This window comes from Coregonus lavaretus (genome assembly GCF_964263955.1).
Source record: "Coregonus lavaretus genome assembly, chromosome: 13".
NCBI classification, from domain to species: domain Eukaryota; kingdom Metazoa; phylum Chordata; class Actinopteri; order Salmoniformes; family Salmonidae; genus Coregonus; species Coregonus lavaretus.
Genome location: NC_140000.1, coordinates 20,877,374 through 20,901,028, shown reverse-complemented (window position 1 = coordinate 20,901,028; position 23,655 = coordinate 20,877,374). Strand labels below are relative to the sequence as shown.

The window sequence follows — 23,655 nt, the reverse complement described above, 5'->3', positions numbered from 1 at the left end:
TGAGCATACTCCTCAACTGGAAACAACTTTGTTATTTTAATATTAATAACAATCAAACGAGAAATAATGCACGTTATTGATCTTATCATGAATCAAGCAGTGTGCTATATGTGAGAACTTGTGTACTCACTCTATTTATGTTTGCACTGCTGCAACTTGTGGTTTCCATGAGCTTTGTCTCTGACACAAAATCAAATAGGCTTCTGTCTGTAGTGTGCACACTACTTTCTCAGACATATAGACTGGCTGTGAGATACACCCACTGTTTTACACACAACTACACAATGTTAAATTGTTGACTAACACCCTCAACAACACATTTTAACCTCCCAACACAACACTCAAGCTGTAGCCGCTAGCAATACTAAAACTCTATTATTACTGTCTAAATGAAACATTGATCGAAGCAAATAGATTTTCATCTGTGTTTTACATGGGCTGGAGAATAATTCAAACACTGTTTGTGTGATTGTGAACAAAGACCAACTCCAATACCATTCAGCTGGTAAATTATAGGCCCAGAGTAGTGGAAGGCATGGAAGGTCTGCCTGTCTGCTTCGACAGTCTGAACAAATAAAGGAGTTGAGTAGAAGCTGTCCCCATACACAGTAATGGAATCTATTTAAGGCTATTTTATGATAGCACTTCACAAACATCCTGAACTTCAGTATGCAAGGCCACCATTATTACCAATAAAGACTACCTCAAACAAGTAAAAGTTTCCCTTTATGTGAGCTAGCTGAATTTACCTTGAATGGACTAGGCCTTGGCTGTACCATAGCCTTGAATATAATTGAGTACCCATATACCAAAGGTTATCAGGGTAATTTCATTGAAATAAAAAGCATTTCTCCCACTTGAAGACACCTCACAAACCTGAGGGCCAGGCAGGAAGTTATTGTGGAACCTTCCTCATCCACACAGCCCAGGCCTATTCCAGTGAATCTGATTAGCACTATTGAAGCTGCCAGTGCAGGCCTGGCTCTATGATTGGAGCCTGGAGGCAGGTTTAGGGACGTAAATACAAACTGCCTTTAGCCACCACAGCAGAGCTCCCAAGATTCAGCCTAGTCAACCTCCCTATTCATTTAACTCTTTAGAGAAAGTGAATCATGCTTCACACACCTTGACCCTGTTTCACCCCAACAGCCTTTAGAATTATGTTTATATTCAGTTGGCTTCTCATTTGATTTGATTCATCATATAGCGCCACAGAAGACCTTGGGCTTCTTAATGCTCTCCATTGAGTCTGAAAGTTTGTTGGAAAACATACATTACTCAATGAGATGTGACTTCACTTTCCATTCCTGGGGATTGACTGAATACAATAACTTCATACTATATCAACCATAACAAATGCAGTCAACATACAGATGTAGGATCTTAATTTGATCACCCTGTTGCAGGAGAACCTTCCTGCATTGCAGGAAATGTAAAACTTGTAGTGTATTTGAGGTTTAATAAGGCATGGGAAGTTTGTAATTTCCACTTTGAAATTTCAGACTTGATTTTCCCATATGAAAAAAGTATCAACCCCTATAAACACTTTAATTAATTATAATCCACATAATAATTCACATTTCATGTTGCTGCAGGATTATTTTCAATGATGACCCTCACTTCTGTCATCTTCTGTCTTTCATCTCCTCTCTCATCGCCACATCTTGTTCCTTTGTATCTTTTGGGGCAGCTTTTATTTAGGTTAATACATGACTGACAACATCCAAACTGCTGATGGCAAGGTAAATAAAGGATTGTCAGGATATGACAGATGGGTGACTTGCCCAGAGTTCTTCTGGGGGCGGAGTAGACTTTTTAAGTCCTCTGCCAATCACATCTCTCCTAAATGACAGCTCTGCAGGCATGCATGTGGCATGATGGGCAAAAAAAAAAAAATCAACTTCAGCATCCTAATGACTGATACAATCAACCATAGAGCCTTTTTTAGCTAGGTAAGGTGAGGACAATGAAAAACCTTAGTGTTTCATAGCTTTAATTATTACTTGAGTTCAACCTATATCTTCAATTTGTATTGCAGTACCTTTTATTGTTATCCCTGCAGAATATCTCCAAATGATGCCATGAAGGTCAGTTCCCATGACTACATTTCTCTTCCTTTTTATATGATAATACAATTCCTACCTACCTTTCCAGTCTGGTACTTTATCGCCTCCCACTGCCCTCAGGGCCTCGCATAAATCAATGCCGACTCCATCATTAGCATAATGGGGTCACAATCAGACAAAAGGCAATGGAGATGACATGTCACTGTGAGAATGTGATTTGAAGGAGTCAGGCGCAGGAGGGTAAATCACAGAATACAGAGTTTATTCCGTAGGACACAGTTACGCTGGATAGCGTCAACAAAATACAGGCATACGGGGAACAATAGCACCAGAAATACAAGGTACGGGTAGCTCAACCGAGCTACACTCAACTCACAAATAACAATCACCCACAAGGACAAGGGGGGCAGAGGGAACACTTATACATGTACTAATGAGGGGATATGAACCAGGTGTGTGTAATTGACAAGACAAGACAAATGGAATGATGAGATATGGAGTGGCAGTGGCTAGTAGGCCGGTGACGACGAACGCCGAAGCCTGCCTGAACAAGGAGGGGGGGCAGCTTCGGAGGAAGTCGTGACAGTCACAGAGTGGGCCTTGAGCTGTTCTCATCTTATTCAAATGATCACTGTTCCTCCCAATGAAATTTGTATTATGGTCTCCTTGTCTCTTTTATTAAAATTATTATTACTGTTCCTGCCAGTCCCATTGATTAATGAAGGAAACAGTGTTTCAGCTTCAGAGTGATAATTTAGACTTGATCTCATATTAATCAAAATAAACAAAACCACTAACAGGTTGAATATTGCATTCTGCATTCAAAATAATACAGCATTATGAAATCAAATGTTTTAACAAGTGAATTATTTATGTTCCAATTCCAATTATCCTCTTTCACCCCCATTTAATCTTATTTTCGGTGTCCCTTTGTAAACCTAGAAACCCTATTCAATCATATATTGTATTAATAAAAACAACTCTTGCACTGACAGAATTGTTTTGTTCCCAAAACTAAACAATGTTTTCAAGAAACTCAAATGCATGAAGGTTAGAACTCTTTGGTTGTCTACGCTGTTGTGCTACAGGACAGCTATCTGCTAGGAAATCAATTAATAGTGTATAGCTTTGATGTCTAACTTCTCCAATTTCTGGGAAATGTATGCTTGACAAAATGCCAATAACCCAGCAGGCAGACACACAGAGATTCCATTAATATAAATCATCAACGCTTTCATCTGACAGAGGCGCATCTCGTTTGAAATGTAATTGATCATTTTGGACACAGACTGAATACCAAGCATGTTGTCTTCATGGTGCTGCTATTATATTGCCAAGGAATACGAGAATGTGAACAAAATAATTATCAATGAGATTCAGCTAAATTGAATGCATGGAATAGAATCGAAGGAAAACTAATAAGAAATTAAAGGAGTTGATTACACTGTCCTTTCAGAGAAAAACTCAGAGTAACTATCTATCTTCCATTCATGCATGTTTTGATTTGTTTTGTAAGAATTTGTTTCAAAGAGAACTTGTGATTTTGTGGAACTTGTCTTTCTGACTCAATCTTTCTTTTTGAAGTTTTACATAGATTATGTGCTTTATTTAAAAAAATTATTTCACAACTCAAACATGGATTTTACAGATATATCTCACTTTTTGAAATAGCCCCAAAATTTGCAGAGAGGCTGTACTTATCAGAAAACAGTAGAGATTAGAGACAGTGTTATTCTTGAATAACCAACAAAAGCTTTAGAGAAATTTCCAAGCTCTGACTACGCTCTGAATACGTCTAGAATATATCATTTACCAGTCTTTCAAACTAAGGTCAAAATGTACAAAGCTACAAAATGTATTTTCAGTTTTATTTTATGTCTTCCCTTTTTCAGATGATTTTTGTGAGGACTGTTTTTTGCAAATTAGAAATGGGAGGGAGAGGATAGGAAGAAAGAGAGCAAGGTAATAAAGATGGTCAAGGTCAAGATATTCTGGAGACGGTGTACAGCAGTTTGGAGAGAATCCTAACCTTCAACTTGACTGTGAGGAGTAAAAACAAGCTGACCACAATTGTCAGCCAGCAAAATCATCTGTCGGCCACAGGAACAGCTGGGCAACCAAAAGGAAGGCACTGACTGCTGTTAGCAACCCCTCCCACCCTCTATACACCCTCAGTTCGAGAGGTTTCCCTCTCGCATTCTGATGTTATTTTGTACTGTAAAGAGCAGATATGTCTGTCTTTCCCCTCAGCTTAGGGGAGCACCAGTCAAAGCTCTGACATCTCCCCCATACCGGCCCTGAAACTATTTCCCCCTGGCATCACTATGTTAAGAATTTGAAAAATGTATTATATGTTACGAATTTGCAAAACATACAATATGTTACGAATTTTCAAAAAGTACAATATGTTACGAATTTGCTAAACTTATGATATGTTACAAATTCTAGCTAGGTGGCTAACGTTAGATAGCTGGCTAACATTAGCTAGGCTACGGTTTAGGGTTAAGTTTAGGAGTTAGGTTAAAGGGTTAAGGTTAGGGTTAGGGGAAGAATTAGCTAAAAGGGTTAAGGTTAGGGGAAGGGTTAGCTAAAAAGGGGTAGGGTTAGGGGAAGGGTTAGCTAACATGCTAAGTAGTAGAAAAGTATCTCAAAAGTAGTAAATAGTTGAAAAGTTGCTAATTAGCTCAAATTATAAAGTTGTCCGTAATGAGATTTGAACTTGCAACCACCCCGACCAACCACCTTACTTTCGTTTTTGCTTTAAGTAACCATCTGTCTTATGTAACCATACCAAATGTAACATATCATACTAATTTGAGTGTCTTTGATTTACTATTACTATGTTACGTCTAGTCTATGAGACCAGTGGGGACCACTGGGCACAGACATCAATTCAACATCTGTCTATTCCATGTTGGTAGAACGTAATTTCATTGAAATGATATGGAAACAACGTTGATTCAACAGTGTGCCCAGTGGGTAGTATTAAGGTTCAGCTGAAGCAATATCTTTATTTTTCATGTATTACTTGTGTCACTATAGGTCTAGGTCCTGTCTGCAGTGCATTGTCATGGAACTCTTGGCTGGCTGCCCTCAGCTCACAGGGCCATCTGTCCAAGCTGCATATGCCAGCTGGCCAGGCCATTACCTGGACTGGAGAGCAGTGAGTGGTTTTATTTAGCATTAAGAAGATGCATACTGCCGTGTAATGCTCTGGCTAATTGTGAAATGTGTTGGCTTGAGACCCTTGCTTTTAGCCCATGCTCAGTTGACACATTTCACTGTGAATGACAAGTTTAACATATACTGTATGTTTGCAGCAGTGTAAAGTAAGTAAAAATACTTTGAAGTACTACTTAAGAAGTTTTTTTGTCATCCCTACTGTCTCTGATCTGGCGGACTCACTAAACACAAATAATGCGTTTGTAAATTATGTCTGAGTTTTCGAGTGAGCCCCTGGTTGTCCGTAAATGTAAAAAACAAAAAAATGGTGCCGCCTGGTTTGCTTAATATAAGGAATTTTAGGTATAGCATTTACTTTGTACTTTTTCTCAAGTATGAAAATGTAGTACTTTTACCACCACTGTACTTAAGTACATTTAAAATCTGATACTTTTAGACTTTTACTCAAGTAGTATTTTACTGGGTGACTTTCACTTTTATTTGAGTAATTTTCTATTAAGGTACTGTATCTTTACTTTTACTCAAGTATGACAATTGAGTACTTTTTCCACCACAGTCTGTAAAGACAGTTTATTGGACGTTGCTGTGAATGAATGGGGATGGTAATTGACAGTAGCAGTTTGAATTGATGGTGGAGCTGAATTGAAGACTGAACTGAAATGATAGTGGTGGTGGGTGTATGGGAGAAGGTAAAGACAGATATAAGAGTGGTATTTGTGTTGACACATCTTCTGTCCCCGTTCATCCCGTATTTTCTCAGTCTGTGTGTAAATATGTCCCAGCCCTGCCTGTTTCCTGTTTCCTGTGGGTGTCTTAGTGAGTAAGTGCCTACAGTCATTAGGATTGAAGAGACAGTAGACATGTTTTCTTTTATAAAAAATTCAAAATCTGTGAAAAAGCTACGTTTTCAGGATTTCATTCATAGAAAGATAAAGATGATTTGATATATTCAAAAAAATCTACTTCTAAAGAAAAGTAGAAGCATTAAGCCTATAAATCTTGATATTTTCAGAATGGAAGACCCCAGGGGAAATAAATCAAAAGTATAGCATTAACTGCAGCGCCAGTCTTTTCACCAAACCCTTCTTCATTTGTGTCAGGTTTTCTAAACACTTGTCAGTTAAATGAGCACTACCATGGGGGTGGTGGGGTGTGCACGGTGACTAAAATGGTGAACGACAGCAGCCTCCATGGACCTACCACAAAATCTCATTTCCTTGCTGTATTGTAGATTGCTCTCCGTTACTCTTTTCTTTGTTAAGATGGTTGTGCAAGTAACCGAAAGGTCGCTGGTTCTAATCCCCAAGCCGACTAGGTGAAAAATCTGTCGATGTGCCCTTGAGCAAGGCACTTTACCCTAATTGCTACTGTAAGTCGCTCTGGATAAGAGCGTCTGCTAAATGACTAAAATGTAAATGTAAATGTATCTACATTAGTACAGTATACAAGATCCCAATTCCAGCTCCAAGACGCCAGCAATTTGAAAAAACTAAACAATAACATTGTGCTGATTTATGGGCAAATTGAACCCTGTTGCACGCCATAGTTGAACTTTGGATAGTGCTAAAACAATGCCATTTTTATGCACGTTCACTATTAGTTATTTTTTTTTGGGGGGGGGGGGGGTTTAAATCACGCTATAAAGTGTGGGGATCTAGATGTGATGACTAGCTTAGAAGGAATGCATTAATGATTAAACATAATGGGTTTGTACTGTACTGATATAAATTGTTTCACATAACAAGCTGTGATTCATGTGAGGAACGTTAGGGGTTTAGGATGAGATAAGACTTGTATTTCTCACAGACACGAACACTGCCTCTTTGTGATCTGTGAACCGTCCAAGGACGTAGGTACAAAGAGTACAGGGGAACAGTGTCTATGGGTGCTGACTCTACAGGTTGTGATGATAATAAACGTATGCCTGGCAACAGTGTGCAACAGTGGAGCGCCAAGGGGCTGGGACCAGCCTGTGCGCCAACGGATAGGCTGAGTAAGTCTAAACCACGCTCAGTCTCTACTCTGATAGGCCCAGCAGGGAGCGGGAACTATCTCTGTCAGAGTATTTGAAGAAGAACTTAGAACAATGGATCAGTTCTCTGAGTGCCCTGCGTGGTATTTCAGTGGACCCGTATATATGAACATCATATTTACCATTGAAGTGTTTTGCATTAATTTAAATACTAGTCTATTTTAGAAGACGTGTATTGACCTCTTTTGTTCCTAATACCAGATTTGAATTGACGCAACTTAACAATTGGTGACCCCGACGTGATCTGGTAGAAGGGACTTCGCTGGGTATTGTCCGGCCCATTGGACATCTCTGTCATTGAACAGTGTGTTTCACAAAGAGTCCGGACTACTAAAAACAGGTAAGCAGACACCTATTGTTATATAACTAAAGTTCTGCACATTGGCTTTATCCAAATAAATTTTGTGAAACACCTGTCTGATGTAAGTGAACTAAATTATGAAACTATTATGAGTAGATAAGCACAATATTGTGACATGCAAACCTTTGGTGAATGTGATGTTAAACCATGGTACCATAGAGTATTTGTTCTACCGGCAAGGTCCGTAACTGCGAGGTACGGCTAGGTTCGGAGAAAATACTGACATCTATCGGCAAGGTCCGTAACTGCGAGGGTACGGCTAGGTTCGAAGATACAGGGAATAATTGACTTAAGTAATTGCTATCGGCAAGGTTCGTAACTACGTGGGTGCGGCTAGTTTCGAAGAATTACACCGGCAAGGTCCGTAACTTCGAGGGTACGGCTAGGTTCGGGAAATTTTAGATAGTGTTGCGCTATGGCAAGGTCCATAACTAGTACGGCAATGATCGTAGGAGCACTTTAAAGTACACTATAGTGTTGCGCTTCGGCAGGGAGCTGTACTTGGGGGTACCGCCCAGATCGGAGGAGCACTTTAAAGTATAGGGTGTCGTATGCATGAGCATGTGAATGATCCCAGTGTAATAAAATAGTGTTTGCAGACGAAATAAAAGAGTGAATGCGGGTTACTAAAATTAATAAACCTGTATACCTTGACAGAAAACTAATTAGGAATTAAAGACGTCTGTGGCTGTCCAAACTGTATAATTTGTGAATAACTATTGGGTTTGTGGTTGCTTAAACCGTATAACCCGTTAATAACAATTGGGAACATAAAGGTAAAATAATGAATAACTAGTATGACTAAACTGAAACGTTTGAACTGATATAACTGAACTGTAACGTTTGATGTTTGACTTAGCATAATACTGGTTTTAAATAATTATGTTGAAGCAATTTGGTTTAGTATTTGATTTAAAGTTTGATGTTTAACATAGCATAATACTGGTTTTAAATAATTATGTTGAGGCAATTTGGTTTATTATTTGATTTAACGTTTGATGTTTGACCCTGCAAAATACTGGTTAAATAATTAGACTGAAATAATTTGGTTTATCGTTGAAATATAAATATGCACCGACTTTAACTAATTAGGTGGGAATAATTTGATTAAAATAAATAGACTAACGTACTTTAAATAACGGCAGAATATTGGAAACGCTAAAACGAAAAGCAGACAAAGCCTGTTCCGACTGGACACAGGAGGGGAGGGGCTGGAGACAGCGAGAGTGTGGCTTTTGGAGTCAGGAAAGATTGGGAGTTGGCTGGGAACACCACGGGGCGATTGTTTGAGAGGTGCCTGTGGGTTTCTGACGATATATACACGTATGAACTTGCTCACCCGAACGTAGACATACATCATGGGTGAGAAAGTAGAGAATATTAACATTTGCATTTGTCCAGAGCGACTTGCAGGAGCAATTGTGGTTGGGTGCCTTGCTCGAGGGCACATCGGCAGATTTTTCGCCTGGTCGGCTCGGGATTGGAACCGGCGACCTCTCGGTTGTTGGCGCGGCACTATTGGTCACTAAGCTGCCTGCCGCCCCATATGAGTTTAAGGTTGTGCTGTTGTTTGATCATGTGATAAGGTTTAATGGGTAATCGGACCATAACTAATGTGGTTATGGAAGTAATGTATAAATAGTGGAGAGCCAATAGGGGGCTCCAATGAACTATTATGGTTTATTTGGCATTTCAATGGCATGAGGTGAAGTCTGTGTGTATGAGTGAATTCAACGGCTGGTGTGGGTGGTGACCGGATGCTACGGAGTGTTTGGTTTGGTGATGTTGAATGGATGATTTGTAGCGTGGTTGGGGTTAAATAGAAAGACTCACTTATTCAATAGAGAATGGGTGAAGGGAGAGAGCATTACTTTGTGTTGCTGAATGAGGTGAAAGCTAGTGCAGTTTTCATTTGGTGACGTCACTTGCTGTATGAACTGGAAGTTTTTACTCTGAAAGCATCGCGGAATGTGTGGAGTGACTGGCGATGTATGTAGAGGGTCCCTGGTTCGAACACAGGTAGGGACAGTGGGTAAAGCTTTCGCATTGGGGCTATAGACCTAGATTACTACGTGGATTGAGAAATGTGAAAGGTTGAATTAGATAGCTTAAGTAGAAGTATTCTAGAAAGGTCTATGAAAATATGTTACAAGGTCCCCTTGCGCCTTCCCCGTTGGATAGCAAGGGGAGGGGTGAGCGATAGTTCAAATAATAATATAATAATAATATGCCATTTAGCAGACGCTTTTATCCACAGCGACTTGCGGTCATGCGTGCATACATTTTTTTCTTTGTGTATGGGTGTGTGGGTGGTCCCGGGGATCGGGCCCACTGCCTTGGCGTTGCAGGCGCCGTGCTCTACCAGCTGAGCTACAGAGGATAGGAATATCATTAAATGTAATGCTTATCAACGATAGCAAGTATTTGTTTTATTAATTAGGGCCTAATCAGAGAGAACAGTTAAAGAAATTGAATAGCGAACTGAAATGGCGATAGAGCTGTGAAAATTGAGTTGAGGACAAAGGAGAGTAATTTATGGCTCTGGTTAGCGGGAGAAAAATAATAATAATAGAGACAGTCAAGCGAGTTGGGTGGAGCTGTGGGATTTCAAATGGAGGTCTGAATGCTTGACTGGAAGGCAGTGCTTTGATAAATTCTAATTGTTATTACTTTATTCGATAGGTTGCTTAACACCAGTGATGTATACAAATAAGTTGGTAAATTGTAGAACGATAATTTATTTTCATTACGGGACCAGGGGATGCAAGTGGCTTTGGCTGTTGTGCTGGGGGAATAGCGCCAGCCTGTGGTGGGTTCTGGATTTGTTAAATAAACAAACGTATATTTTAAACTATAGTAATGCAATAGGCTACAATTATAACATTATCACAAAAAGGCACAATTTAATGTGAAATAGTTATTACAATTATTATTAATAGTTATTACAGTTATTATCATTGATCCAGTAATGATAGAAGGATAGTAGAGGAAAGGCAAGGGATTCAATCTCATTTAGGGAAAGAGGAAGAGTATGAAGATATATTAGGGAGAAAATACCATTAACTGAGGGATATAAAACGTTTAGCTGAAAAACACAACAGGAATAATTTACCTTACACCCTAATATAGAAATTGCATTACTTTTGATGTAACCGTGATTGTATTGGCTAAAAAATGAAAAATGACATTTACAGGGGGGACAGGAACAATAGAAGAGGAGACAGATTTTCCTAGGGGGTTGATAAAATAATTGATAATGGATCATTTGAGATGAGATCACATGTAGCAGAGTTAGGGTAATCAATTAAATAATCATTGTATACTTGAGGAATTTTGAGTGGTTTTATGGATTAGTTATGAGGAATTAGATTGATACAAACAATGATTGATGGGTTAAGACTGGGGATATCTGTATCATGTTTTGTGTGTACTACCATCTTTAGATTATAACCAGGAGAAAGAGAATTAGCTTATCTCATTGGAATGTTGCCCAGGGCTAGGGGGAGCAGTAGTGAAGTTAGGCAGTATTTAGGTCATAAAAGTGAGCTACCAAATCAAGTGAGGCCTGGCTATTTGTCGTTGTTGTTTTTCAAATTGGGTTTTTCAAACAAAAAACAGCACACCTAGTATGATGTTTATAAAGCCTTGTTGTTTCAATTTTGGGGGGTTTTCAGCAGGTCAAGGGTGATAGGTCTTAGAGGAGCACGCACAGTGAATTTTATGGAGTTTTTCGGTTTTGGCTGAGTTTGGGGTATATATGATTTCTAATGAGAATGAATGTCATGAGGACTTAATGAACACTTGGGATAAGTAACATTTATGAAATATTTAGAATAATGGTAATGTTTGGTATACTATGGGATGGAACAGTTTGTTGAATAATTTCAATTGCCTCTGAACTCTGTTTTAACCTTCTGGTGTTAATTAATCATCCACACTAGTAAATTCTAAAGGCATGAGAGGAGGACTTTAAGATAGTTTATTTTACTAAGTTGAGGGTAATTTATAATACTGTGAAAAGTGTGAAGAAGATTATAATTTAGTAATAATATATATGATTTGAACCATAAAATAACAGAAGAGAGAGAGCTTTCCCTGAATGAGGGATACCTGTTGCTAGTCAATTGTACTATTCTTGGATTACTTTTACGTGATATAAGTAAATTGAGGTATTATCAAATGTTGTCATTTAAATTTCATTATTAGTATGCTTTAATAAACAACAAGTTGGTATTTGAAACTAAATTTTAATGCAATGAGCTGCAGTAATCAGAGGAAGGCACAATCTAATGCGAAACAGCTATAACCTAGATCATTTATTTAGTAATGAGATCAGGAAGGGAGGTGCAATAAAGAAGCAAGGGACAGTCAAAAAAAATAAAAAATAAAATAATAAATAAGGGATGGCAATTGGATGATGAATTACCAATATTACCTAAGTGATTGTTTAGGTAGGTGGTAATATTGACACATGAGCAGAACATGTGTCAAAAGGGGGATGGTAGGATTAAATAATAAATATATACGAAGGAGAGGACAAAATACTTAAAAAAAACTACAAGAATAGAAATTGAGAGCTGAACATGTATGTGTGAAGATAGTTTATTAACCACACCCGTATGTCAGAGGTTTTGTGCCCCACTCTATCTAACCAGGTGACTGGTGAGCATCCAGTCCCTAAAGAAGAAAAACTGGAAGCAGGCCTGTTGGGAAGGGCCCTATCAGGTTATATTGGTCAATGCCTTTGCCATTAGAATAGCTGAGAGATCCACCTAGGTGCATGTCACACACTGCAAAAAGGTAAACCCAGCTACACCTGACGAACAAACACAGAGTTAGGAGAAAGAACCGATCACCACTAGGGCTCGGGGGTTGGCTCCTTAACGAAGATTCCCTTACCCTGTCTGATCATACCTGTGTGAGTTCGATAGAAGGTAAAGCAATGGGTTGGCCGCTGGCGTCTGACATGTTCTCAGGGCGAGGGTGGGGATTCACAGGTCTCCTGACGGTAGGTAGCTGTCTGATTGTGGGGGCCATATTCCTAACACACTCAAACCCTCCTGATCCGCCAGAAGTAGTAGTTAACCTAACACAAGTTGATAAAATAATACCTGAGCACAGTCTACGAAGGCATAGGAGACAGCTAGACATAGGGAAAGGGGAAGTACTAGGGACTGTAGGGAAGGACATCACTTTTGAGGTCTTTGCAGACCAGTTGGGGAGTTGGGGACTACTGGCTGGTAGTATCGTAAAGGATGGGAGATATATATGTATATCACCATGTACATCCTGGGACTATGTACAATGGGGGAAAAAAAGTATTTAGTCAGCCACCAATTGTGCAAGTTCTCCCACTTAAAAAGATGAGAGAGGCCTGTAATTTTCATCATAGGTACACGTCAACTATGACAGACAAATTGAGGAAAAAAAATCCAGAAAATCACATTGTAGGATTTTTAATGAATTTATTGGCAAATTATGGTGGAAAATAAGTATTTGGTCACCTACAAACAAGCAAGATTTCTGGCTCTCACAGACCTGTAACTTCTTCTTTAAGAGGCTCCTCTGTCCTCCACTTGTTACCTGTATTAATGGCACCTGTTTGAACTTGTTATCAGTATAAAAGACACCTGTCCACAACCTCAAACAGTCACACTCCAAACTCCACTATGGCCAAGACCAAAGAGCTGTCAAAGGACACCAGAAACAAAATTGTAGACCTGCACCAGGCTGGGAAGACTGAATCTGCAATAGGTAAGCAGCTTGGTTTGAAGAAATCAACTGTGGGAGCAATTATTAGGAAATGGAAGACATACAAGACCACTGATAATCTCCCTCGATCTGGGGCTCCACGCAAGATCTCACCCTGTGGGGTCAAAATGATCTCAAATCCCAGAACCACACGGGGGGACCTAGTGAATGACCTGCAGAGAGCTGGGACCAAAGTAACAAAGCCTACCATCAGTAACACACTATGCCGCCAGGGACTCAAATCCTGCAGTGCCAGACGTGTCCCCCTGCTTAACCCCGTGTAGCTCAGTTGGTAGAGCATGGCGCTCGCAACGCCAGGGTTGTGGGTTCGTTTCCCACGGGGGGCCAGTATGAAAAATGTATGTACTCACTAACTGTAAGTCGCTCTGGATAAGAGCGTCTGCTAAATGACTAAAATGTAAATGTACATGTCCAGGCCCGTCTGAAGTTTGCTAGAGTGCATTTGGATGATCCAGAAGAGGATTGGGAGAATGTCATATGGTCAGATGAAACCAAAATAAAACTTTTTGGTAAAAACTCAACTCGTCGTGTTTGGAGGACAAAGAATGCTGAGTTGCATCCAAAGAACATCATACCTACTGTGAAGCATGGGGGTGGAAACATCATGGGATATGTCAATCTCCATACACAGTTTAAGGACAAGTGTAGTATTGTGAAAGTAGGGAATTACCAGAAATGGCAGTGCGACCCATATAAGGGTAGGTACTGTCTGAAAGTCTGAATTACGCTAAAACAGGTTACAGACCTGACATGTGAGATATTCTTTTCATCCTATAGAGTAAACCTCTCTGAGGGAGGTAGTGAGACCCGGGGCTGTGGTGAAGATAGTGCAAACTATAGACCTGAAGGAAGTAGTACAGGTGGAGACGGGGTATAGAGATCCTAACCTGTGGTTGGAATGGATTCAGTATACGGCAAGAACTATGTCTAAAGAGGACCAGTGGCGGCTCCTGAAAAATTTCTCAGGAGGGGCAATTTTTCTGATGATTTAGGTGACCTACACACATTTAAAAAAAAGATATGTCCAGCAACAACATGAAGACAGGGGCAGCATATAAGTCAATACCAGAAGCATTTATTGACTGATCTCAAAAGTGTTGGCTTACCAGGGTTGGTGGAGCCCTCAGTTTCATCTTTGCCTCGCAAAGCTAACTCAAACACTCCGCAAAACTTCACACACTGGATTAGCCGGCTGAGGATGTGGCGGTTCTTGCTAATGTCGTAGTAAATATATTTGTTATAGTGAATATGGAATATGATATGTTGAGTAAAATGTTGTGCTAAGATCTATTTAGGTCAGGAGCTGGTTATAAGTTCTGTTCCTATCCAATAACAATGGACAAAAGGGTCCTATCTTGTCAGCCTTGTCAGCAGGTGGCCAAGGACAACACCCACGCCATAGGCCTCTCAGTTCTTCCAACTCACGAGTTCTTGCTCTGAGGACACACACACACACAAACACACACACACACACACACATCATCACTGTTAAACACACACACACACACACACAAAAATCCCCTCTCTTAGGCTGAACATTTGAAGACAGAGAACCCGACTCAGAGCCAATGCAACAGTGACAGTAGCCTGGAGGTGACCTCGCCCAACTCATCAGGACCAATCAGAAGATCAGAACTACTAGATTGAACCTACTTCATTTATTGCATAAAATGTCTGCACACAATGTTTCGGGGCTCTCTTCAGATAATAATAATAATAATAATAATAATAATAATATGCCATTTAGCAGACGCTTTTATCCAAAGCGACTTACAGTCATGCGTGCATACATTTTTGTGTATGGGTGGTCCCGGGGATCGAACCCACTACCTTGGCGTTACAAGCACCATGCTCTACCAGCTGAGCTACAGAAAGTGGATACTCATGGATGCGCATTGCAATTGTAAAATGTCAACACAATTGGAGACACCACGTCATTTTTGGAGACATGTTATTGACAGTAAACTATTGTAGATGCGACTGCTAACTAAATAAAACATTTTAGCTGGCTAGCTAATCATCTTAGCTAAATGTGGGGCAAACAATTCAGTTATTTACCGTTAATTTGAGGGATTGGGGTGAAATAAATCAAGTTACATAGTGATACTTTACGATATACTGTATTGACAATATCGCAATATTTTAGCGCTAGTTGGCTGTACCTGCACCAAAACACCATTATTGTTCCTTCATAGCTTGTTCTCAATCTTTTCACATTGGGAGCCAATTAGTTTTCAGCACTTTTATTTCCATGACTGATCAAAACTCGTTCTCATGGCTTTCTGATCCCTCTGCAACAGACATATGGTGCGCAATAAAATCACAGTATCGAATCGCAATACGTATAGAATCATGAGACTCGCAATGCTGATGCATATATCTTATCGTGAGGTTCCTGGCAATTCCCAGCCCAAGTTCATTTGCCACAACAAATCTCTTCGCTAGCAAACGCTAATATTTTGGTAAGTGATGCAAATAGTGAACTATGTAGGGCCAGGATGTAAAATATATGTAGCTGCAGCAATTTCTCTTATCTGATATGGTAAGTAATGGGGCTTAATTTATAGCTTATAGTTTGACGAACGGGTCCGTGAACGCGATTCCAGATATATTTACCTCTGAATAAACTGCCTTTATTACACCATATCCACATCCAGTAAACTTGTGATTATCAACACTAACCTCATCGTTGTGGCGGCGGACAGCTAGCCTGTATCCCTCGTCATCCAGTTGAGTGAGTGGCAATGTCTTTTTTCGTTCGTACCAATTTTTGGAAAATCCTCGGGTGTAGGACTTTCCGCCTTTAGTAGAAACCTGTTGAATTATTAAATTTGGTCTGGGAGGTCCTAATTGTTTCGTTGCCAATTTATCTTAATTTGTTCGCCGACAAAAAGGAACTTCTTTCAAAGACACAATCGAGTTGGACTGAAGCCTAGCCATTTTGATAGTAGTAGTGAATTGATTGAGGCTGCTACCTGGTCTTTTCTTAGTTACGTTCATTCGTGGTTACGTTATGTATGACGAAAGCGCGTAAGTGCAAGCCCACAGACACCCATAGAGAATGTATTGAAAGCTTTGAAATGTGAAAAAAATAGATTTTACATGACAGGCTATGAGAGACTTCTGGGCGATTTTCAACCTGACTGAAATCGCCCAAAAAACGGGCGGGGCCATTTGAAGCACGACTTTAGCCTGATTTGACATTTAGTGGCTGTCAGATCAGACGTGAACACTGATAACTGCTGTTGCCGTGATATAATTTTTTATAAATTTATTTAAAAAAAATATATATATATATATTTTTTTATTTTTTATAATTGATTAGAAAAAAAATCCCTTCCTTTTCCCGTTTGGCAGTGCGTCGCCCATATCGCCCTATTGAACAAGCCGTCCCTGAAGAGGACTGTTATGCCTGTGGGACAGCCAAACCAAGGTTAACAACTACTCCGTTCCCCTTGACAGGCTTTAACTCTCTGTCAGGTTTATCCTCCATGATTAAATTATTCAAGCCACCTGGGAATGTGGTGAAGGAGTCTTGTAGTAACTTGCACTATCTGTATCCCCGATAACAAAGTCACCCCGACCTAGGTTGCCTCCGTTTGAAGTCTCAGGGGATTCTTATTATTGTTTTTCTAGGACTAGTAAGATAGGATACAGGGTAGGGCATCTTAGCTCCTGCTCCCACACAGAGAATGTCACAACTAAAGAGACCATGACTAATCTCTCCTCTTTGTTGCAGCCAGAGGATTTTAGGAACCAAAACCAGGCCCGTGCTAACATCTGATGGTTGTGTGGTGATAACAGATTGTGAACTCACCTACATATGCAAACAATCAAACGTGTCAGAGACTGGTGAGTTGTTTTATACTGATCAGGGACTCACCACGCTGGCGAACGAACTGGCTGAGAACTCTGGTATTGATAGTTCACTAAACGGTTGGTTTGATAACATATTTGGTAAATGGAAAACTATTGTTGTAACTATTCTGGGTGAAGTTCTTTGTGGATGTTGTCTTATTCCCTGTGTCCGGGGCTTGGTGAGAAAGGAGATGGAGTAGGCGGTTTCCCAACAGATGGTGAGATACGGCCCAATCCCGGACACCGACCTAAGGAATGAAGGATATGACCTACCAGGCTTGGTGGAGTGACACCTTAGAGGGTGTCTAAAGGGGGCCAAAATGTACTTCCCAGTTTGTGTTTTATGTTTTAGTAATCTTGTGTTTTGTGTTCTATTAATCCTGTGTTTTATGCTTTATTAATCAAGTTAACCATTGTGAATGTTTGTCTTTCCTTATGTGAAGGTTTGAAGTTCCTGGGTGGCTGATAGCCAACCTAGTACAAGTGGGTGTAGATGGAAGGACTGAGGGTTTTTATTTTTTATTATCATTATTGCCTATTAATAAAAGTGTGATTATTTTTGTTTGTATTGTATTTTAATGAGTGACACCCTAGAGGGTGTCAATACGGGGAATCCTAAATTTCCCTGAAATTTCTTATTTGGGGTTTTCTTATTTTGGGTTCACACCCAGTGGGTGTGAAAAGGGGGATTGTGGGGATCTAGACGTGATGACTAGCTTAGAAGGAATGCATTAATGATTAAACATAATGGGTTTGTACTGTACTGATATAAATTTTTTCACATAACAAGCTGTGATTCATGTGAGGAACATTAGGGGGTAGGATGAGATAAGACTTGTATTTCTCACAGACACGAACACTGCCTCTTTGTGATCTGTGAACCGTCCAAGGACGTAGGTACAAAGAGTACAGGGGAACAGTGTCTATGGGTGCTGACTCTACAGGTTGTGATGATAATAAACTTATGCCTGGCAACAGTGTGCAACAGTGGAGCGCCAAGGGACTGGGACCAGCCTGTGCGCCAACGGATAGGCTGAGTAAGTCTAAACCACGCTCAGTCTCTACTCTGATAGGCCCAGCAGGGAGCAGGAACTATCTCTGTCAGAGTATTTGAAGAAGAACTTAGAACAATGGATCAGTTCTCTGAGTGCCCTGCGTGGTATTTCAGTGGACCCGTATATACGAACATCATATTTACCATTGAAGTGTTTTGCATTAATTAAAATACTAGTCTATTTTAGAAGACGTGTATTGACCTCTTTTGTTCCTAATACCAGATTTGAATTGATGCAACTTAACAAAAGTGCTCGGTTAAAGTGCTTAAAAGTGACTCAAATGACTAAGACAAGCATGAACTGACAATATTTAACATCTGATTATTATTTTATTTTTCACTGGCCTGGGTGGCCCCTTACAGGAGCCAGGGATGGAGCTGGATCTGCTCCATGGTTGGTCGGTCCGCTGCCTTAGTGCTCAGGCACCAGCGAATCAGCTGACGGCATTCTGGTGGAGAGGAAGTAACAACAGGTATATGATAAGACAGAGGATAACTCCACAATCATCTGTTGTAGTATGAGGTTACATCATCTACCCCTTTATGGAAACCTCATCCCCTACTTCATCCAACCCTCCTTCCCTCATCCCTCCATCTCTGACCGGGGGACAGTCCCTTGGTGAAGCGCACGCGGCCCTTGATGGTCTCTCGGATGGTGCTGAAGGGCAGGAAGCCACATATTAGGTTGTAGAGGGTGATGCCCACCGACCAGACAGTAGCTGGACCTGCCAGGTACTGTCTCTGTAGGAACCACTCTGGAGGGGTGTACTCCAGGGTGCCTGAGAGGGGGCGGACAGACACAGGAAATGTATTATTCAGTAGCCTTTTTGAAAGTATTCTGAGAGTGGAGGCGGCATGCTGAAATCAACAATAGGGCTAAGTGGAGTTCCCGTCATATTGCTTCCACTCACACTGAGCAATTCTTAGAGATCTGCTCTCTCAACCACCCCTTTCCCTCCCTTACACTCTCCAAGGTCTCTAACCTGCAAAGTCCTTGTAGGCCGTATTCTTCAGCAGATCTCCACAGCCAAAGTCAAACAGCTTGACGTGCTGCGAGTCAGTCTGGATCAGCAGGTTCTCTGGCTTGATGTCCCGGTGCAGGACCCCTCGCTCGCTGCAGTGGTTCAGCGCCCTCAACAGCTGCAGCATCACCTGGCGCGCCATGCCCTCGCTAATGGTGCCCCCCCGGTCCTGGCAGAAGGCGATAAGGTCCTGGCAAGGCTCGGGGCGCTCCAGCACCATGATGTAGCGCGACGGCTGGTCAAACCACTCCAGCAGCTGCATGATGTAGGGGCATTGTGGCGCCACGTTCACCTGCTTCATCAACGCCACCTCCAGGGGCAGGGGCCCTTGCCCAGGCTGTGTGTGTGCAAAGGAGGAGGGGGAGAGTGAACTGCTGTTAGCAATTGCAGTTAGGCTAGCATTAGTAGAGATAACTGATATAACCCCTACACTAAAATCAACCAGTACTAGGCTGGCACTCACAATGTCCAGCTCCTCCTCAGCTTGGGCCTTGGACACATACTTGATGGCTACCTGTGGGACAGGAATAGCAACAACAGTCTAAGTTGGTATAACATTCTCAGTGCTTTCATGAGAATAATACAAAATGAACTCATACAGGAGACGGCTGAGGTTGGTCAGGTATGATGAAGGGCCTTTCTGAAGTAAATGACAAGGTGAAGATATATGAAAGTTATTGAAGGAAAAGCAGTTACGAATTAATGTCATTTCTCTCAAATGTTGTGCACAAATGTGTTTACATCCCTGTTAGTGAGCATTTCTCCTTTGCCAAGATAATCCATCCACCTGACAGGTGTGGCATATCAAGAAGCTGATTAAACAGCATGATCATTACGCAGGTGCTTTTTGTACTGGGGACAATAAAAAGCCACTCTTAAATGTGCAGTTTTGTCACACAACACAGTGCCACAGATGTCTAAATTTTTATTGGAGCGCTCAATTGGCATGCTGACTGCAGTAATATCCACCAAAGCTGTTGCCACATCATTTAATGTTAATTTCTCTACTATAAGCTGCCTCCAACGTCATTTTAGAGAATTTGGCAGTACGTCCAACCGTCCTCACAACTACAGACCACGTGTAACCACGCCAGCCCAGGACCTCCACATCTGGCTTCTTCACCTGCGGGATCATCTGAGACCAGCCACCTGGACAGCTGATGAAACTGAGGAGTATTTCTGTCTGTAATAAAGCTCTTATGTGGGGAAAACCTAATTCTGATTGGGTGGGCCTATGCCCAGTCATGTGAAATCCATAGATTAGGGCCTAATGAATGCATTTCAATTAACTGATTTCCTTATATGAACTGTAACTCAGTAAAATCATTGAAATTGTTGCATTTATATTTTTGTTCAGTATAATTACAGGCTCGCTTAATGACCAGGTAATTCGGCCTGATTGGCATGGGAGGAGCAAAAGATCTCACTAAATGAAAATAAAGTTTAGATTTTCTATTGAAAGGGACGTGAGGTTGTGTAACTACTTTCCTACACTGCCACTGTTATGAAAGGAGCGAGGCTAAATCTGGAGGATAGATGGAGCGAAAGACAGAGTCCCATTTGGGTTATAGCTCAACACTGGGCACTGGGTTTGTTCCTGTGTCAGGTCACAGTGACTTTGGGTAGACATGTCACAGTACAAAAGAGTGTGAACCACTGCCCCAGAGGAATATTTGGTCTCCATTCCCTCACCAAGAAAATATCTCAGAATACCATTGAAACTTTATGAGAAGACCAGCCTAATTTGAATCTTGCCCCCTGGTGGGCCAGGGAAGGTGAGTGTGTGCTTGATCCATGAAATTGGACAAGAGTTATGGGAGTTTAGGTGTAAGATGGAATCAAGAGCAGCCTCTTTGTTTTAGATGCCCTTGGCTGCTTAAATAAGCTACAGTAGCTTCATGCAAAAGCAGTGCTTGACTTGGACTGAAATAGGTGCCAGTACTCATTTTGGGTGCCGGTACTGTTTACATTTAGGTGCAGGAGCTCCACAATACATTTGAGCTAATATTCTATAAAAGGAACAGGAGCTCAAGCAGTAGAAAATGTGAGGTGCCGGTACTCAGCTCCGGTGAGCTCCTGCCCAAGTCAAGCACTGTGCAAAAGGAACACAAATCAATAGAGCAACTGCCATAGAAAGCAACAATCAAAAGCTATAGCATCGATGAAACAGAATGCCTCAAACTATAAGAATATTGCAAGGGCGTGAGGCTGCCTATGATGATTAGATCCCTTGAGTGTGTGAGTTAGGGTGAGTCTGCGAGTGTGTAAGATTGAGAATGTGAGAGTAGAAACATGTATAAGACTACCAGTCTGTTTCTGCTTTCAACAATATTACAGTTCTTTGTTGCTTTGCCAAACAAGCAGGACAACAACAAGTTGGCTGAGGCAGAAACAGACTGGGTAACCAGGCTGGTTTAAGATTTTGTATGACACTAAAACAATATTAAGTGTCACACAGCCAACATATGTTTTCACAGGAAAGAAAGGAGTTGTTGTGTGTTGTCTCACCGGCATGCCGTCAGATTTGCGGGTCCCTGCATAGACAGAGCCATAGCCCCCTTTCCCCAGCAACGGCCCCTTTACATACAGCGTTTCCAGTCGGGCTGAAACGAAATAAAGCTGTGAAAATGAATTCCCTCATGATGGGACCAGAAATTATTTCTGAATCTGTTTGGTGGTCCCTTTTACCTTTGCGTTGGCGTTTAGTGGCTTTAGGGCGGGAAGTGGAGGGGCAGTCATCCTTTGCCCCTACCAGGCACAGTGGCCGAGGGCCTTGAGTCTGGTTCAGGGCTGGACAATGGCCTAAAGGCTCCATCCAACCCCCCCTGCCTGGGCCCCAGGCCCTGGAGGTCACAGCGTTGCATCTCTGGCTAACGTTCCCAGGACGCCGGCACAGCACCTTGGGTGCAGGGGGAGCCGGCACAGTAAATAGCTCCTGGAAAGCCTTTGGCTCCTTGGACCCGCTACATTCTAAGCCGGGGTCAGCAGTTTTGGCGTTGTGGATCACAGACCTTTTCCTCTTCCGCCTGCCACCTACATTCAGACCCCAAACCTGGTCAGAGCTGTTGGGGGCTATAGGGAGAACAGAGAGAGGGGGCAATCAGTTAATGATACCTCCTCATAAACAGATATTTAAATATTAAATTCACTTTTTTGATAATAACAACATAGGTCAATGTAGCTATTGATAGTTGAAGTTTGATTGTAACATTTCTTCTGTCATTTCCACCCCTTCTCCTTCCATATACCCATTTATAATGTAGCCTACATTTATTTATCTAGCCTACTTTACAAGACTAGGCACGTAGGCTACTTTTTATTTTCGTTTACCTGGAGAGAGAACTTCCTGGGAGCTACGGGTAATCATGGTTGAATTCTATCCTCTTATATCAGCCATGATTTTACGTAGGCTGAAACGGATATCAAACCAGATATTTGCGTCTGACAGATTGTCACATGGCCTTAAAAAACACTCTTGCTCTGACGTAATGTACAGTGACAATTATGACGTGATATGATGTAAAACAAAGAGTCGCGCGCCAGGTGTCCCACACCTGTTGCGAGCAACGACCGCCTGCTTTACGAGTTAAATTGTGCCTGTACATGAAAACCCAAAAGAGGGCGCTATTAGTTCGTTCAAAATCGCCTTAAATTGTTGCTTTTACCTGAGATCCCTTCAAAATCGCCTTAAATTGTTGCTTTTACCTGAGATCCCCGAGATGACCCATTCCTCCATTTCATGGATTAAAAACGAAGATAAAGGTTCAAAGCCAAGACAAAAGCAGCCCTACTTTGCATCTGGTGACGTCATATGCTAACAATATCGCATCGTTTTTATAAATTTCGAAATCTTTACACCCCTCCCTACAACTGTTTTTTAAATCTTGGTCCATGGAGAGTGGAGACCCACAGAGTGTGCAGGCTTTTGTTTTAACCCATACCAACTGATCACACTATAGCTGATCAACAACAAACACTTTACTAATTTAATCAGCTACAAAAAGCCTAAGATGACCTAACACTATACAGTCAAACTTTTCATCATCACTAGGCCTACTTTCTCACATTTTGGTAAAAAATATATTTGTCAATTCAGTGTTTTTGAGAAAAATACCCCTAAGCTCTCTGAATCCACAACAAATAGGTTAGGTATGGATTTTCTGGTCAATATCCATACTTTTTAAGATCTGCATAAACACCCAATGAGATAACATTTTGCACAAATATCAATCTCTTTCAGAAGCATTAGGTTTAAAAAGTAAATATTTTCCTTTAGGGCCAGACTCAGAAGACCATTTTGGGAGAAA

At 41.1% G+C, this 23,655-nt stretch overlaps 1 protein-coding gene across 1 annotated transcript; it reads right to left on the bottom strand.

Annotated features, from left to right (window-relative positions):
- Positions 1 to 18,683: 18,683 nt before the first annotated feature.
- On the bottom strand, positions 18,684 to 22,715 carry LOC311139961 (serine/threonine-protein kinase pim-1-like; the record flags this gene model as incomplete). The annotated part of the gene is made up of 7 exons (XM_084174954.1): positions 18,684 to 18,775; positions 18,929 to 19,105; positions 19,310 to 19,685; positions 19,812 to 19,862; positions 21,857 to 21,951; positions 22,037 to 22,420; positions 22,679 to 22,715. 7 exons carry the CDS (start codon positions 22,713 to 22,715, stop codon positions 18,684 to 18,686), a joined length of 1,212 nt encoding a protein of 403 aa, XP_084031080.1.
- Between the last annotated feature and the right edge of the window lie 940 nt (positions 22,716 to 23,655).